This window comes from Oncorhynchus mykiss, chromosome 7 (genome assembly GCF_057628025.1).
Source record: "Oncorhynchus mykiss isolate SJ-2025 chromosome 7, ASM5762802v1, whole genome shotgun sequence".
NCBI lineage: Eukaryota > Metazoa > Chordata > Actinopteri > Salmoniformes > Salmonidae > Oncorhynchus > Oncorhynchus mykiss.
The window spans coordinates 43,225,252-43,239,714 of record NC_143028.1 but is presented as its reverse complement, the minus strand read 5'-3'; the positions used below and the strand labels follow the sequence as shown (position 1 = coordinate 43,239,714).

General features: G+C 44.3%; 1 protein-coding gene across 4 annotated transcripts; it reads right to left on the bottom strand.

Moving 5' to 3' along the window:
* Positions 1-677: 677 nt before the first annotated feature.
* LOC110527931 (RNA-binding protein 38) lies at positions 678-12,362 on the bottom strand. Of its 4 annotated transcripts, none has more exons than XR_016497265.1 (5): positions 10,707-11,540; positions 7,760-7,883; positions 7,305-7,359; positions 3,688-3,807; positions 678-2,299 (listed from the first exon to the last, which is right to left on the bottom strand). XR_016497265.1 is itself a non-coding variant. In XM_021609564.3 (4 exons), the coding sequence occupies exons 1-4, from the start codon at positions 10,917-10,919 to the stop codon at positions 1,987-1,989; spliced, it is 720 nt and encodes a 239-aa protein (XP_021465239.1). In that variant the 5' UTR covers positions 10,920-12,362; the 3' UTR covers positions 678-1,986. The 4 variants fall into 4 exon arrangements, 2 of the variants coding, with proteins under 2 accessions (XP_021465239.1, XP_021465240.1); XR_016497264.1 differs by having other exon boundaries at positions 7,745-7,883; positions 10,707-11,202; XM_021609564.3 differs by lacking the exon at positions 3,688-3,807 and having other exon boundaries at positions 7,745-7,883; positions 10,707-12,362.
* Positions 12,363-14,463: the final 2,101 nt, after the last annotated feature.

Genomic DNA, 14,463 nt, shown 5'->3' with positions numbered 1-14,463 from the left:
CACGGTCCTTCTTCCTCCACTAGACCTTTGTACAGAGTCCTGTCAGTCAGTGAGGCTTCACAACCTTGTACTTGACATGTTCCAAGGCGTTTTACAAGACTCCGCCAGCATCTCTGATGTGTGGTCTGGTAAAATAAAACATCTCAAATTGTTAAACAAAGGACTTAAGCGCAGATAGAGGGAACCAACCAGGTAAACCGTTTATGTTTGACAACTCACATGGTTACGATGCATTAAAATAAGCACGGTAACCAGGGTGACTGTGCTTTTAACCACTTACTGTACTAATAAACTCCTCCCCTTCTGGCTCTACAGTTCCAAGCTTGTCATGTCCTCAGCAACACCCCGTGGCCCTGGCAGGTGGTAGTGTTGTGGGCTGATAAAGTATGGTCTCCTGCTCCCAGAGTCCTTACCCCCGCCACAAAGCAGACAGAACACACAGCACTGTGATAACGACTGTCACACACCAGCAACTGAACCCTCTCACCCCAACAGGAGCTAGTTTGTAGCTCTAGTCAACCTTTATTAGAAATAACTGAGTCCATTCTCGAGATTGTAAAAAACCCATTCCATCGTACATTTAAGGCAAAAATGACAGAGTTTGAAATGTTATCTGTTCTTCATAGAGTTGTGGGTATCAAGTTAGATTTTTAAATCAGGAAACAAGTCAAAGACCCTTTTTAAATACAAATTCTTTATTTTTCCAAGATTTTTTTGGTTTGGCTTCTTTGAATGGACTGGAAATGACATTTTGCTGAAACAGTCTACAGTGTCTGATCCCAGCCAGCAGCAGTGAAACTGGGGCTACAAAAGAGCATCTAGCATTGTGCATACAGGCAAATCCATTGGTTCAGAGGGAACATGGAAAATACAAATATGGCCATCATCAAATGAATAAGACAAATTGTGGATCTGCACATACACTTACCAAGTTGTAGGACTTCAGTGCAACAAGACCAAGTTACAAAAAAGCTACAGAATTTCCTATAAATACCTCAAAACATAAATATTGTAAATGTACTTGATAATGAAACACTTACAAATACTGTACATGTCCTTTCTGAGATCAACATTTGACAATCCTAGATGAACAGTTCGACAAAATATGCAGGCACTGGTTACATCAGCTGCCTTACATAAAATACCCAATGCTCTTTGACCCCTCCTCCCACTTCCTGCATATGATTATCTACAACAATCAAGACAAAGTGAGTCAATAGACTACAAGTGTCTGGTATAAATATGAAGTCAGGCCATGTGAAAACTTCCTGTGGCTCTGTGAGTGAAGGAAGGGGTTAAAGGAGGAGTGTTTGTAAAAACAGGAGTTTTATTAAGGCATCTTTCATAAAAATAAATGTCGTTCTGATGTCTAACGATTGATCGACTCAAATAAGGGGATCCCAGGATCTCTTCGTTCTCCATTTAGTGATGACCTCTAAAAGACAGAGTCATGCCCCCCATGGTGTTGGAGCAATAACACTGGGGGTATGAGAGGGCAGAATCCTCGTCTGCTCTGGTGTGGATGGAAACAGTTGGCGTCATGCCTCCCACCTCTGTTCCAATTCCCAGTGTACCCAAGCAGCAGTGCCGTCGCCAACCCCATGCCCTGGTAAAGAGGGGGGAGGGGGAAAATGTCCAAGTAAGCCCACCACCCCCCTCAGCTCTCTCCAAAACACAGGTATGTACCATGGACATTGAAGGTTTCCACTGATTGAAACAAAACAATTAATAATGACATTGATAAAGGATACTAGTATTAATACAATAAAGACTAATAATAAAAATGAAGTGTCTGTTTCTGGAAGCCCTCTGAAGCAACCATGCATTTTATTCTAGCCCAACCCCCCCACCCCAAACTCAGGGGAGGGCTCATTCTATATAGTGCAATAGTCCCGCTTTCTCCAGCCCTTCCCTGAAAGCCCTGGCAGGGGCAGCACAGGGTGACTCCCCTGGCGGCCTACAGGACTCCCTGCATCCTGCCTCTCCTCACTGCATGCGGTCTGGCTGAACATGCTGCTGGGGGGCGTACTGTAAGAAGTTGGGGGCTGGGCCTGCCCCTGTGGGGAGAGTCTGATGAACAGAAGCAGGGGCCTGGGAGGGGGCGGCGGCAGGGCTGGGGGTGTAGCCGTAGCCCAGGAACCCTGGGGAGGCAGCGTAGGGGTACTGCTCAAAGGCTGCCTGGGCGTACTGGGCATAGGCAGCACTGTAGTCCAGGTAGGGGGCGGAGGAGGACACCTGAGAGGGGAGAACCAGGCTGGGCTGGATGAAGGCTTGGGGATACACATACTGCTGGGCCAACCTGGAGAACACAGACAACAGGACACTAGTTACACACTTGAACATACAATGAAGGACAGGAGCAAAGAAAGCTTAGGCCTGGATGCTGTCATTTACATTCTCCAGCAGGTCTTCAATACAGTAGAGTTGTGCTGAGCCCAGTACATCCAGTGGGGGGGAAACTAACCAGATGCCACACCACCCACTACTAATGTGCAAAGAGAGCGAGGTAATGAGAAGAAATCAACATCCCTCGTCACTTAAAAAAAAAAAAAAAAAAAAAAAAAAAAATACAAAACCTGTTAGGTAAGCCCCCTGAGAGAGAAAGGGTGTGGTAGTGGGGAGAAGAGACAGCCGTTACTGGCAGGTTTTCAAGCCCAGACACCAGCTAGTGTTTTAACAGCTGCTGCTCTTCACTCACTGAGCACACTCCAACCAATGTCTGCGCACACACACACTTGCTCACAAAGGGGAAGTTTGATGGAGTTGTGGTTCCTGTTTTTGAGTGCAAGCTACATTGGGCATCAATGGTTGAAAGGTGGGGAGTACTTATCAAGGCAGTCTATTAGCCAGTTGGGTCTCATGTACTCAAAGCTTTCCCTCCCTGAATGATGATTTGTGCGCTGGAGTCTTTAGACAGCTCATTCTCCTCCAGTCTCAGTCTAGCAGCACATCATTCATGGGGAGACAGACGGAGTTGGGGCGATATTTTTAACCAGGCCTCAAAGTGCCTCTAGGGTCTGTTCCTCTGGGGTTGCACCCCCTCCCCTCCCCCTTGATACTGCAGCTCGAGGGAAACAGAGGAACTCGCTCACTGCAAAAGCACACAAGCCAAAAGCAGAGCTCAGAGGAGAGTAACATGGGGAACGTTCTTCACACAGAGTGTCTGGTAGGAGACTGCAGTACGGTCGGAGTGAAAGAAGGTAAAGAAAAGATAGTACAGTCACAGCACAGCACACAACGCAACACTTCTCAGCTGAGTTTCAATACGCCAACGGCTTCCTTTCCTTGCCTCTTAACGTCATGGCCACTGGATGGGTTACCACCATGTGGTGTTCACCCCGCGTCCTTTCAGGTCAGTGGTCATGAGAGAAGACGTGGGAATGAAGCAATGGAAGACAGCCATCAACTCAAACACAGCAAAGGGGAAGCGTGCAGGAGTGACAAGACATACTCACAACATCCAACTGCACCCTGCCTTACACACTCACCCAGCCACACCCCCAAACCCGTCAGCCCCACACTGGAACTTTAAACAGCAACCAAAGTCACCACTGCAAACCATGCCATAATAGGGAATAGGCACTCTAATCAGCATAACCTTTTCATGTCATATCACACACACACAGGGAAAAATAAAGGCACTCCAAACCATCACAACACACTGCACTCTCAAGCCATCGTTGGCACCTTAGAGAGGGGCGGGAACAGTCACAACTGCCTGCTACCCTCCTCCTGGGAGCCTCCAAACAAGGCCGAACGAAGCCTGTACCTCAGGTATCTTCACTCCCCTTCCGGCACACTGTTCAGCTGGGAGCACAGAGCAACCATGAGGGGGTTGGGGAGGATAGTGGAGGTTAACAACATGTATTCATCATCTGGATCCTCATTGATACTATTGGGATCGTTCCATCCTTCAGGGTGATGAGTGAAGCTAGCGGCTAAGCTGTTTTGCAACGTCTGAAGACATTATGCTGATATGATACAGAAATCAAGACCAGTGTTGCCTGGGTTCACACACATAGCAAGTCTTTTTCTGTGTAGGTAGGCATTTAATAGTCAGGACAAGAGGTCTGCTGAGTGGTATAGACCAACAATAATCCACACAAAAATAAAAACATGAACACTATAGACAGAGATAATATGAACCAACCAGGAGCCCATGGCAGAGGGAACAGAGCATGCTGATACACTGTTCCCCTCTAACGGTACTGAATGGTCAGCTACTCACAAAGAACCATTCAGACACCCACACAGACAGGCACAGACAGTTGACTATACATGAAGCCTGTCGGGCATACGCACATTCACACACACAGAGATGAGCCTCTCCTTTCTGTGGCCACAGACCTCGATCAAGATGACCTTTCTGATGTACATTAGTAGGAAGTACAACAAAATGGTCAATGCTTCAATCATTTTGATAGAAAAATTAATAGAAATTACTATACTGAGAGGATGAGACGTGAACGCAGAGAAACAGAGTGAGAGAAGAGGCAGAAAAGGAGAAGATGAAACAGGGAAGCAGAGCTCCCTGGGCCATCTGACATCACAAGGCCTGTGGGGGTCTTGGGGGTGGAGGGATCGGGGGTCAGTTGGTTATGACAGGGAGGGGGGGCTGCCAGGGCGAAGGGACTGCCGCACCAAGCAGATGGACTTCCTGACCTAGCCCTCATGTTTTCATCGCGGTGAACAAATTGAAGGGCTTCATCAATTCATGCTAAATGTTGCTAGATAGGATAAATCCGTTACATTTTGGCTTTCATGGCAAATAAATCCACTGCCAATACGTAGTTCTGACATACATGCTAGGGCTGACCCCATTTAGTCGACTGGTCGATTGTTTGGTCAATAGCTTGTCAGTCGATATCAAAACAAATTTTTACCCTCGTCTCATCACTGCAACTCCCCAACGGGCTCGGAAGAGGCGAAGGTAGAGTCATACATTCGCCGAAACACCCGCTGACTTAATCCAGAATCACCAATGTGTCGGACGAAACACAGCGCAACTGACGACCAAAATCAGCCTGCAGGCACTTGACCCGCCACAGGGAGTTGCTAGAGCACAATGAGCCAAGTAAAGCCCCCCGGCCAAACCCTCCACTAACCCGGATGACGCTGGGCCAACGGGACTCCCGGCTACAGCCGGTAATGATCAAACCCCAGGCTGTGGTGATGCTGCAACACTGCGCCGCAGTGCCTTAGACCACTGCACCTTGTGCTGGGGAAAAGAAAATGCCACTTCAAAATGTGCACAACTTAGACACTTGTGAGAAAAAAAGTTTGTTTATTTCATTCCATTTATGAGTTGTCAATTTATTCATTATGTTGTGTTTGGAGCGCTCCTGTCAATGTTGAGTAAGGACGTGCACCTGATTACGCATGGAAGAAGGCATAAACTACCTGGCCTGCGCGCAAATGTAGGCTTATAAAATGTGCCCATTTGGGGATCTGATAGTATTTCGGATCACTCACCACCACTAATGAGCTGTGGAGCTTCTTAAAGTAATTTTCTCTTCACAAAAAACAGCAAGTATGTTTTTACATCCATTGAGAATGACAATAGTTCCTCAACGTAGCCCATTTGGAAAATCTTTCCAGCTCTCTCCCTTTTGATAACCACTCGGCATGAAAGGGAAAACAATGTCATGCTCTGATCCACTGGAAACATACAATAGGTCTACCTGATTACTTCTTATCCCTTGCGCGCAAATAGCCTATAGCGGTGTCTGTCCAGAACTCACTTTCACAGGAAAATGAGGGTCCAGAATGTTTTATACAATGCTGCAAGTTTGTTAGATCAAGCTTTCTGCTGGACCAAGTTGATACAACATTTCAAGTTCCTAGCAGACAGTATGTGCGGCCAATGTGATTTATTTGTATCAAGATATTTTCGACCTGCAGGCAGCAATGTTTTTATTTGTTGGCTTTACGTACGCAATTTTTTTTTTTAAATTTAAGAGATTTGTATAATTTAGATGCATTTGAAAATCATAATTGGCACACAGATCAGTAGAAATGTTAAGATAAATTGGCACTCCAAATGGAAAAAAAGGTTGCCAACCCCTAGTGTAGCTGCATTCAAACTTAAGGCTACATGCAAAAAAAAGGTCCTGGCATCGCAAATTCTGGCCTGAAAGTAAAGCAATATTATACAGAAAAGCGATCATAATGCTAAATACATTGTGGGTAACACCTGTAGGAGGTGTGGCGCCAGGTGAAAGTACAGCATCATTAAGCACAATGCCTCTTCAGAGACAGAGCTGTCGCAACCCCCCAACTTAAACCCCTTCCCTAATCTTCCCCCCTTATTCCCACCCCCAGTCTCACAGGGGTGTCAATTTTCAGTGTCTCAGTCTAATCATCCTCCCCGACACCCAGCAGAAAATAGTGTTAGGGCTTTGTCTTTCTCGTCTCGTTTCTTCTCCTTCTAGGAGGGGAGGACAAGAGGCAAAAAAATACTATAGGGTAAAATGAAGGGGGAGTGGAAGAGAGGCACTATGCTACGGTCCAGTCTGGTCCACACACATGCTCAATCCCTCCCAACCATACCACTTCATAACATGCCGTTTAAGGGTCTGGTGCGGGAGAAAGGCTGAAAGAACACTTGTGTGCGCTCCATCTTAGAGCAGCCTGTGTCTGTCACAAGCCCATAGAGAGATCTCTGAGCTCAACAGACAGGTGCCCTCTCTCCCTCTGGGGCTGCAGTCAGTCACAGGGGATTAGGTAGTGTAAAAAGCTCCAATAAGAGCCAACACCTGTCAGACACATGACCACAGAGCACGTTTCAGACCCTGAGGGGCTCCGCCCAGCCCGTTATGACATAGGGGGGATTCTAAGCACCCAAAGTCCATTGACACGATCTTATAACATGTAAGGGCTTAGACCGCTGGCTTCAAAGCTAGGACTTGAGGAGAGAGGGAGGGGGGGTGACACTGCAACAGCAGGGGGCGAGTGGTGTCAATCCCATGTCAGTGGCATGGCCATTAAATACCCAGCGGAACACTTGTCCTGGACACCAGTCACAGACTGGCCTCCCTCCAGACTGTTTCTACAACACAGACAAACACTCTGCCCCGGAGCCTTGCTCAGTGAGAGCCCACTCAACCAGATAGATACAGGAGGGTCTAAAAGAGGGGATGAGCGTCACATGTCCCCATGGAATGTACCATGCTACGACCATTTGAAAACAAAAAAAGTTAGCAATTGGCAAAAGTCTAGCACGTACATACATTATGCACATATGGGTTTAATCTGTCCTAATGTGTCATTCAGAAAATACTGTGGTATACTGCCCACTCACTTACCCATACTGCCTCTGGATGAGCGCTGGGTGAATAGGTTGCATGCCGATGGATATGCCTGGAAGACAGGAAACTTCCCTTCAGATACATTTGCATTTACAGAAGAGGGCCAGAGAACAACGCAGAGGAGAGGCAGAGCAAAATACACTAAACTCTGGGGTAACTCAAGCAACCTACCAATAACAAACAAAACATGCAGAGATGGCAAATTACATTGCGCTTTTGGAATACATTAACCCAGTCCCCTATTACACAAGTGTAAGAGTCAATCCAGATGCAATTAAAAAGGTTTGTACATTTCTGTATGACGTGAGATTTCTGAATTACCATTTACCAACAGATATTTGCCTAAACATTACGATATGTGTGTGTGTGTGTGTGTGTGTGTGTGTGTACGTGACAACTGTAGTTGTGGTGTTGGTGCGTCCGGCGGTTGTTCTCACCCCTGGTCGGCTCACCTAGTTGCATATTCCGGGGCTTGGCGCCAATGTAAGCCAGGTTCACGTTGGACTTGCGCCCGTCGATGATGGGGTTGGGGTCTTTACAGGCCCTCTCTGCTGATCCCCGATCTGTCATCGTCACCTGACATGTAATCACACAGACGTTGACAATATTAGCAATACTGAAAAGACACCAGTTCCCCCCTTTAGCTGGTAATACAGTCGAAAGTAGATATCTATTCATCGCCAATTGTGGCAGCGAAGCTATAAAAAGGTCAGTCAAGGACAGGGCCACCCTGATCCGCAAAGCAGAACTAAAAGAAACAACCCCTGCTGGTATGTCATCACAGAAATCCCCCTGTCCAGCTTCCACTGTAAAAATACCCCTTTCTGAACAGAAGAGGAAATCGTAAACAAAGCAGCGATTATCAGTTAAACACAACCCAGAAGACTTGATCAGTCACCCACCCACTTGTCAGCAGCACAGTCAAAGAAGTCAGCTGAAATATGTCTCAGTAATGATGAATAACAAGGGCTTATCCAATTAGGCAATAAGAGCATAAGGAGATTGTTAGAATCCACCCCTCACCTTTCAAGGCATTAGACAGCATCACCTTCTGCCAATTCAAGATGTCTCAGATGATTACATATCTAAGGTGTAGATCTACTCTAGTCTGTTGAAGAAAGCATACCTCTTTAGACTAGACGAGAGGTTGAGACCACTCCATGACGTGTTATGAACACATATGAGCAGCGAGGCTGTGTTGACACTGAAACTCTATTGGAGAGGGTCTACTAATCCACCATTGGAGTGTGTTTAAAAGTACTCCTAGCTCTGGAGACGTGTTTTCTCCTCCTGCTACTCAAGCAGTGAGCAACAGGATGATCAAGTTGGCCCTGTCGGTTACTGGGATAAAGCCGGAGGGGTTTTTGCCCTCCGCTGCATGCAAGGTGGGGAACACCTATTTTTCCAACCTCGAGCACCCTCATAGGCCCGAGCCAGTCAGACCTGAAACACCAGACACATTTGGCAGCAGTAGCAGCCATTAATGACAGAGCTCCACTGTTTTTTGGTCACCGCTGATGTGTAAACAAAGTGCAATTTTCTTAACAGTTAAACTGGCTGAGGCGTAAACGACACACCAGTTTTCCATTCCATCTTCGGCCTCTGTTAATGCTGATGAGTCTCCAAGTTTATGGTAAATATTAGCATTTCTGCCATTTATGTTCTGTGTAACCATGAGAAGGAAGATGGGTTTCTTTTTGCCTGCCTCATACAGATTATCTTTGTTACTGTTTCTGCTCACACTGGCTGATTACCAGAGGGTCATTACAGAAGCTGGCAGACAATCTGAATTTGGGCTGAATCATGTCAATCTTAGGAGCTGAAGATTTGGTTTTATAAAATGATTAATGGAACCATCTATGGCAATCAAAAAACCACCTGTGGTGATTGGTTAAGCTGACACAGGAAAGGGAAGCCCACATAACTTCCATCTCCATCTTGGGAGAGAAAAGAACTCCCACTTTCTAACTCATAACCGCAGTTATGATTCTATAAACGCCACATGTAAGGCCTGAGTGCTTCAGTTGTTTACAAATGGGAGGGTCTATGTCCACACCACTCCAAAATCCCCATATAAAGCAAGCAAGGACAGCAGCTCTCACTTCGGTGTGCCCTTGCAGAGCTCATAAACGATAAGAGCTAAGTCCTTCACGGGCCAGTGCCGGGAGGTTGGTGAAAAAAAGGAAAGGCATGTGGTGTGTTCGTTTTAATGGATAAGCAGAGGGACATTAGATATATAATCTTCTTATCAATAAACTCGTGTGATCTCTCATCCTGATTACAGCTGTGATAACAGCAAGGCAAAAAACGATTCTCTGCATTTGCGCATTTAAGCCGTACATTTGGGCAAGGATTTATTTTGACATGCGTTTGAATGACCGCAATATGCAAGAGATGCAACTTTGGCGACAGCATTGTATTCGGCTGGGGATATCCATCTGTACTTCAAGGGCCAGTGCAGTCAAAAACGTGATTTTTCTGAGTTCTGTATACATTTCCACACTGAGGTTGGAATAAGAATGTGAAATGAAAATGATGCCCTTTTAGTGTCATGGCGAGGTGTTGCTTGATGCAATGAGTTAAGTATAAAAACAATTTTAAAAAGTGACCTACGTTTAAATTGCGCCGCCATTTTCTGAAATTAAGTTTCAGTTTGTGACAAAACAAGAAAGTATAGTGCAGAGAATCATTGCCGCAATGAAATAATTTTACCATAAACAAAAAGTGTTTTTTCAGCAAATGTACAAACACGAGAAAGAAATGTGAGTTATAGATCTTTCAATGTGAATTGGGTCAGGTCGCCCAAAAAGTTACATATTGCCGCTTTAAAATGGGAAGTGCTAATCCAGTAAATGTTCCAGAATATAAACATGTACTGAAAGCAGCCCTCGTCAAGTTTTGCCCATTTTAGACCATTCAATTGGTCTTCAAGTGAACTCCACCAACAGCTAGCAGTTCCCCCTCCCCACTCAGACCACTCACAGGCAGTCCTAGCTAAATTATTGCTTGCGAAAATGCATATGCCAAGGAAAAAAAAGTCTTTTTGACCATTTTAATTGAAAAACAATCACCAAGAAAAAATTGGTGATTGGGGATTACGTAGTGTAAAATTATTTTTTAACTGCTGCTTTGGGCTTTTATACAGGTACTTGGCGCAGCCTCATGTATTACGGTTTTCCTCTAGGCAAGTAGCACAGACAGTTCCATGGAACAATAACTTGGTGGCGGAAGGAAACGTGGTGAGCATTTGCCCAATGACAACTACATAGAAAACAAATAGACCAACCATTAACATTTTATAGGCAACTCGATTTTACGGTGTCGCCGTAAAGACGCACGTGCTGCCACTGATCAAGCTGCAGGATAAATGCATAACCGACAAGTGTCAATGTTACTTACAAAGCCATATCCTCTGGATTTCCCCGTTTGTCTGTCCGTTATCACCACCGCCTCGTCGATGTCTCCGAAGGCCTCAAAATACTTTCTCAAGGAAGCATCGTTAGTGTGGTAGGGCAAACCGCCCACGAAAATTTTGGTAAAAGTAGTGTCTTTTTGAATTGCTGTAGAATGCATCACTTCCAGGCCTCCGTTCCCGAACTGATGCAAAAGCATTGACAAGCCGAGCCGATAAGAGAGCTAGGCTAAAGACTAGTGAACAGTTAACTAAAAGATAGCCTAGTTGGTTAACCAACTATTGATATGTCCAGCATCAAAAGGCTATTAGCTGCTCGACTCGAGATGTTTTCAAATATGCAACAGGGGTCTGTTCTCGCTTGCTTCTCAATTTTACGTTTTTTCTTTCCTGATTCAGAACTTGAACTTCTTGTTGCCAAGTTCACTGCGTTTCCGAATAGGCTACTGCTTGAAATAATTCTTTGAGTTGCCTCTATATTGAAAGTGTTCCGGGAGAGTTTATATACTCGCCGAACCTGATCACGCCCATTTTAGATAACTGGCCTATGGGCAATGATTCTGGATGACCATTTTTTTTCTAACGCAGTAAAACCCGCCCCCACGCGTTCTTCTTGCACCTGCTTTTGTCCTTTACTACACAAAGACGAGTAATAACTGTAGGTCTACAGCCCGCCTCACGCACATGTTACATTGTATCACTCTCGTAGTAATAGAGTAACAACTCTCTACTCTACCTCGTCTGTTGTACCTTAATAAAGATACATTTGTTGACTTCATTTTCATTTTGTTTTGCAATTTTCTATGACCATATGCTGCACATGTGACATGCCTTTTGATTGTAATGGCTCAACAATAGAGTACCACAGTATGCGTCACAATACTGACACCTCCACTGTGACACTATTTTGACTATGCCTGCTACAACACATTATGCCTGCTAAAACGTGAGTGTCTTACAGTTCATCTTGTCATTCTTCTCATTGTCATAAATTCCAAATTGTCATTTCAGTTTTTAGACTTAGCCTACAAGGGGTTCTCAATATAAGTGGCACAAACACATGTGATTCCAATATACGAATTACATGTGGTTAGTATATACCACAATAATGATAGCCTATAAGCCAAATTGTACACCTCGGCAGTAATAGGTTACAGACGACCGTGTTTTCCGGTCAACCCATTCATATAACGAGGATGATACATAGCATTATAATAGGCCCGCCAAAGACGAGCACCCTTTAGGTTATTATCAACAAGGTATTTTTGCTAGCGCCCATTATAAAACAAATACTTGGCTCACATTGATTTCAAGAGTGATAACAGCGTGCAAATACCGCATTACTCTGTTTACTTAAACATTGCCGTTATATGATTCAGGGGGAGTTCACAGACTCGTAAATAGTGTGTGTCAGTCAGACAAGATTGTAGGCTATAATGCCACGTTCAAAATAACTGGGTTCTCAGAAATCTCCGACTTCCGAATTCAACGCGCAAAAGACAACTGGGAACTCGACAACCAAAAAGAGCTCCTCCTGGAAAAAAACAAAACAGTTATTGGGCCATATCTCTGAGGCCATGCAAACCACTGTATTAAGTCCTGTTGTCCCTTTTCAGAGGACATTTTGCATTCTTTTCATTGATATCACGTGTAGGGGTGTGACCTTGACAACTTTATCTTCCTGGTTCATGCAAAAATGTCTGTCATCAAAATTAGCACATTTGGACATTTTAAAAGTAGTGTGTGTAATTATTTATCATCATTTTGTGAGTTTGATATTCAAATTGTTTCTAGTAAGTGAATATCTCAGGAATAGTTAAGGGAGTTGTCAGTACTGTGTTATAATTTTCACATTAAATAAGAGCTTATCAAGAAATGTCCTCTGTAGTGGACACCGGATGCTGCAACTATGTGTTTCACCTACTGTACACATTAACTGTAATGTTCATTTTTCATAATTACTTCCGAATGACCACTACAGCAGACCATTATACACTTACAGTAAAAGATAAATAACAATGTTTTGTCCCCAAAAAATTATTGGTAACCTTTCCCAACTTCCTGCATTTTTAAAAATAATAATAATCCCCCCCAAACAATTATCAGGAGGATAGGGAAGGGGAGTAGAGCTATCCCGTAAAAGAAAGGTTATTGTGGTTAAGTTATTGCTCAAAAACAGTCAAGCCTTTCTTTTTGGAATAACCTACCCTCTGAATTTATCACTAACGGTTTAAGCCACGGCTTAATGTTACACTGGTTGCCATGTTCACAGTGACCTCCAGTAGTATATAAATTATCGGTTAATTGTTCAGAGGAACATCAGTTAGGGCTGACTAGGGTCTGGAGAACATGCCAGGGCAAGTACCAGAATTGTGGGTCACCACCATTACTCCTGAATAAGACATTCATAGGACTCTACTTACTACAGGAGCATGGTACAACATGGTACAGTGTTAGCTGGACTACTATTAAACAACTTGACACACTGACAACCACATAATTTATGAAAATATGGCGTGGAGCGGGTAGAGGTAATAAAACATTGGATTTTAAATGAAGGATGGTGACCTGAGTGGCTGGAAACATTGATTTGTTTAAATTGACAAGGCCATTTTGATGAAAGCACAGAACAGTTTGTGAGGAGCCAGTGGACAGTAACACTAACTTCCAATCCTTAGTGCTTTGGAGCACATCTGCTAAGTACCCAGGCCCTGGCTGGCAGTGAGACACTAATGACCACAATATAAGGCCTTTCAGTCACACCTCCATGACCAGCATCTATTCACACATGGCTTTTGTAGCTCCCCACCACCCCTTCTTCATATCCTACTGACAAATCCCCAATATCAGACTCCTTTCCCACTCCAATTCAAGACTCACCTGATGAATCAAACTGCACTGCGTTGATCCTCAACTGACCTCCCAACCTTTCTCTCTGTCTGTCTGGATCACAGCAGGCGCAGGGGCCAACTAAAAGACAAAACATACCACCTAGTGGCCAATTAAAGAGCATCATGGTCATGTTAGCTCCAGTTTGAAGTTTATACAGTTGAAGTCGGAAGTTTACATACACTTTAGCCAAATACATTTAAACTCAGTTTTTCACAATTCCTGACATTTAATCCCAGTAAAATGTCCCTGTTTTAGGTCAGTTAGGATCACCACTTTATTTTAAGAATGTGAAATGTCAGAATAATAGCAGAGAGAATGATTTAATTCAGCTTTAATTTCTTTCATCCCATTCCCAGTGGGTCAGAAGTTTACATACACTCAATTTAGTATTTGGTAGCATTGCCTTTAAATTGTTTAACTTGGGTCAAACGTTTCGGGGAGCTTTCCACAAGCTTCCCACGATAAGTTGGGTGAATTTTGGCCCATTCCTCCTTACAGAGCTGGTGTAACTGAGTCAGGTTTGTAGGCCTCCTTGTTCGCACACGCTTTTTCAGTTCTGCCCACAAATTTTCTATAGGGTTGAGGTCAGGGTTTTGTGATGGCCACTCCAATACCTTGACTTTGTTGTCCTTAAACTATTTTACCACAACTTTGGGAAATATGCTTGGGGCCATTATCTATTTGGAAGACCCATTTGCGACCAAGCTTTAACTGATGTCTTGAGATGTTGCTTCATTATATCCAGATAATTTTTCCTGCCTCATGATGCTATCTATTTTGTGAAGTGCACCAGACCCTCCTGCAGCAAAGCACCCCCACAACATGATGCTGCCACCTCCGTGCTTCATGGTT

Coding starts and splice junctions, on each gene's coding strand:
- LOC110527931 (XM_021609564.3), bottom strand. CDS start 10,919: ATGCTTTTGCATCAGTTCGGGAACGGAGGCCTGGAAGTGATGCATTCT. Junction 7,884..10,706: donor AATCCAGAGGATATGGCTTT/GTAAGTAACATT, acceptor ATTACATGTCAG/GTGACGATGACAGATCGGGG. Junction 2,300..7,304: donor CTCATCCAGAGGCAGTATGG/GTAAGTGAGTGG, acceptor TGTGTTCTCCAG/GTTGGCCCAGCAGTATGTGT.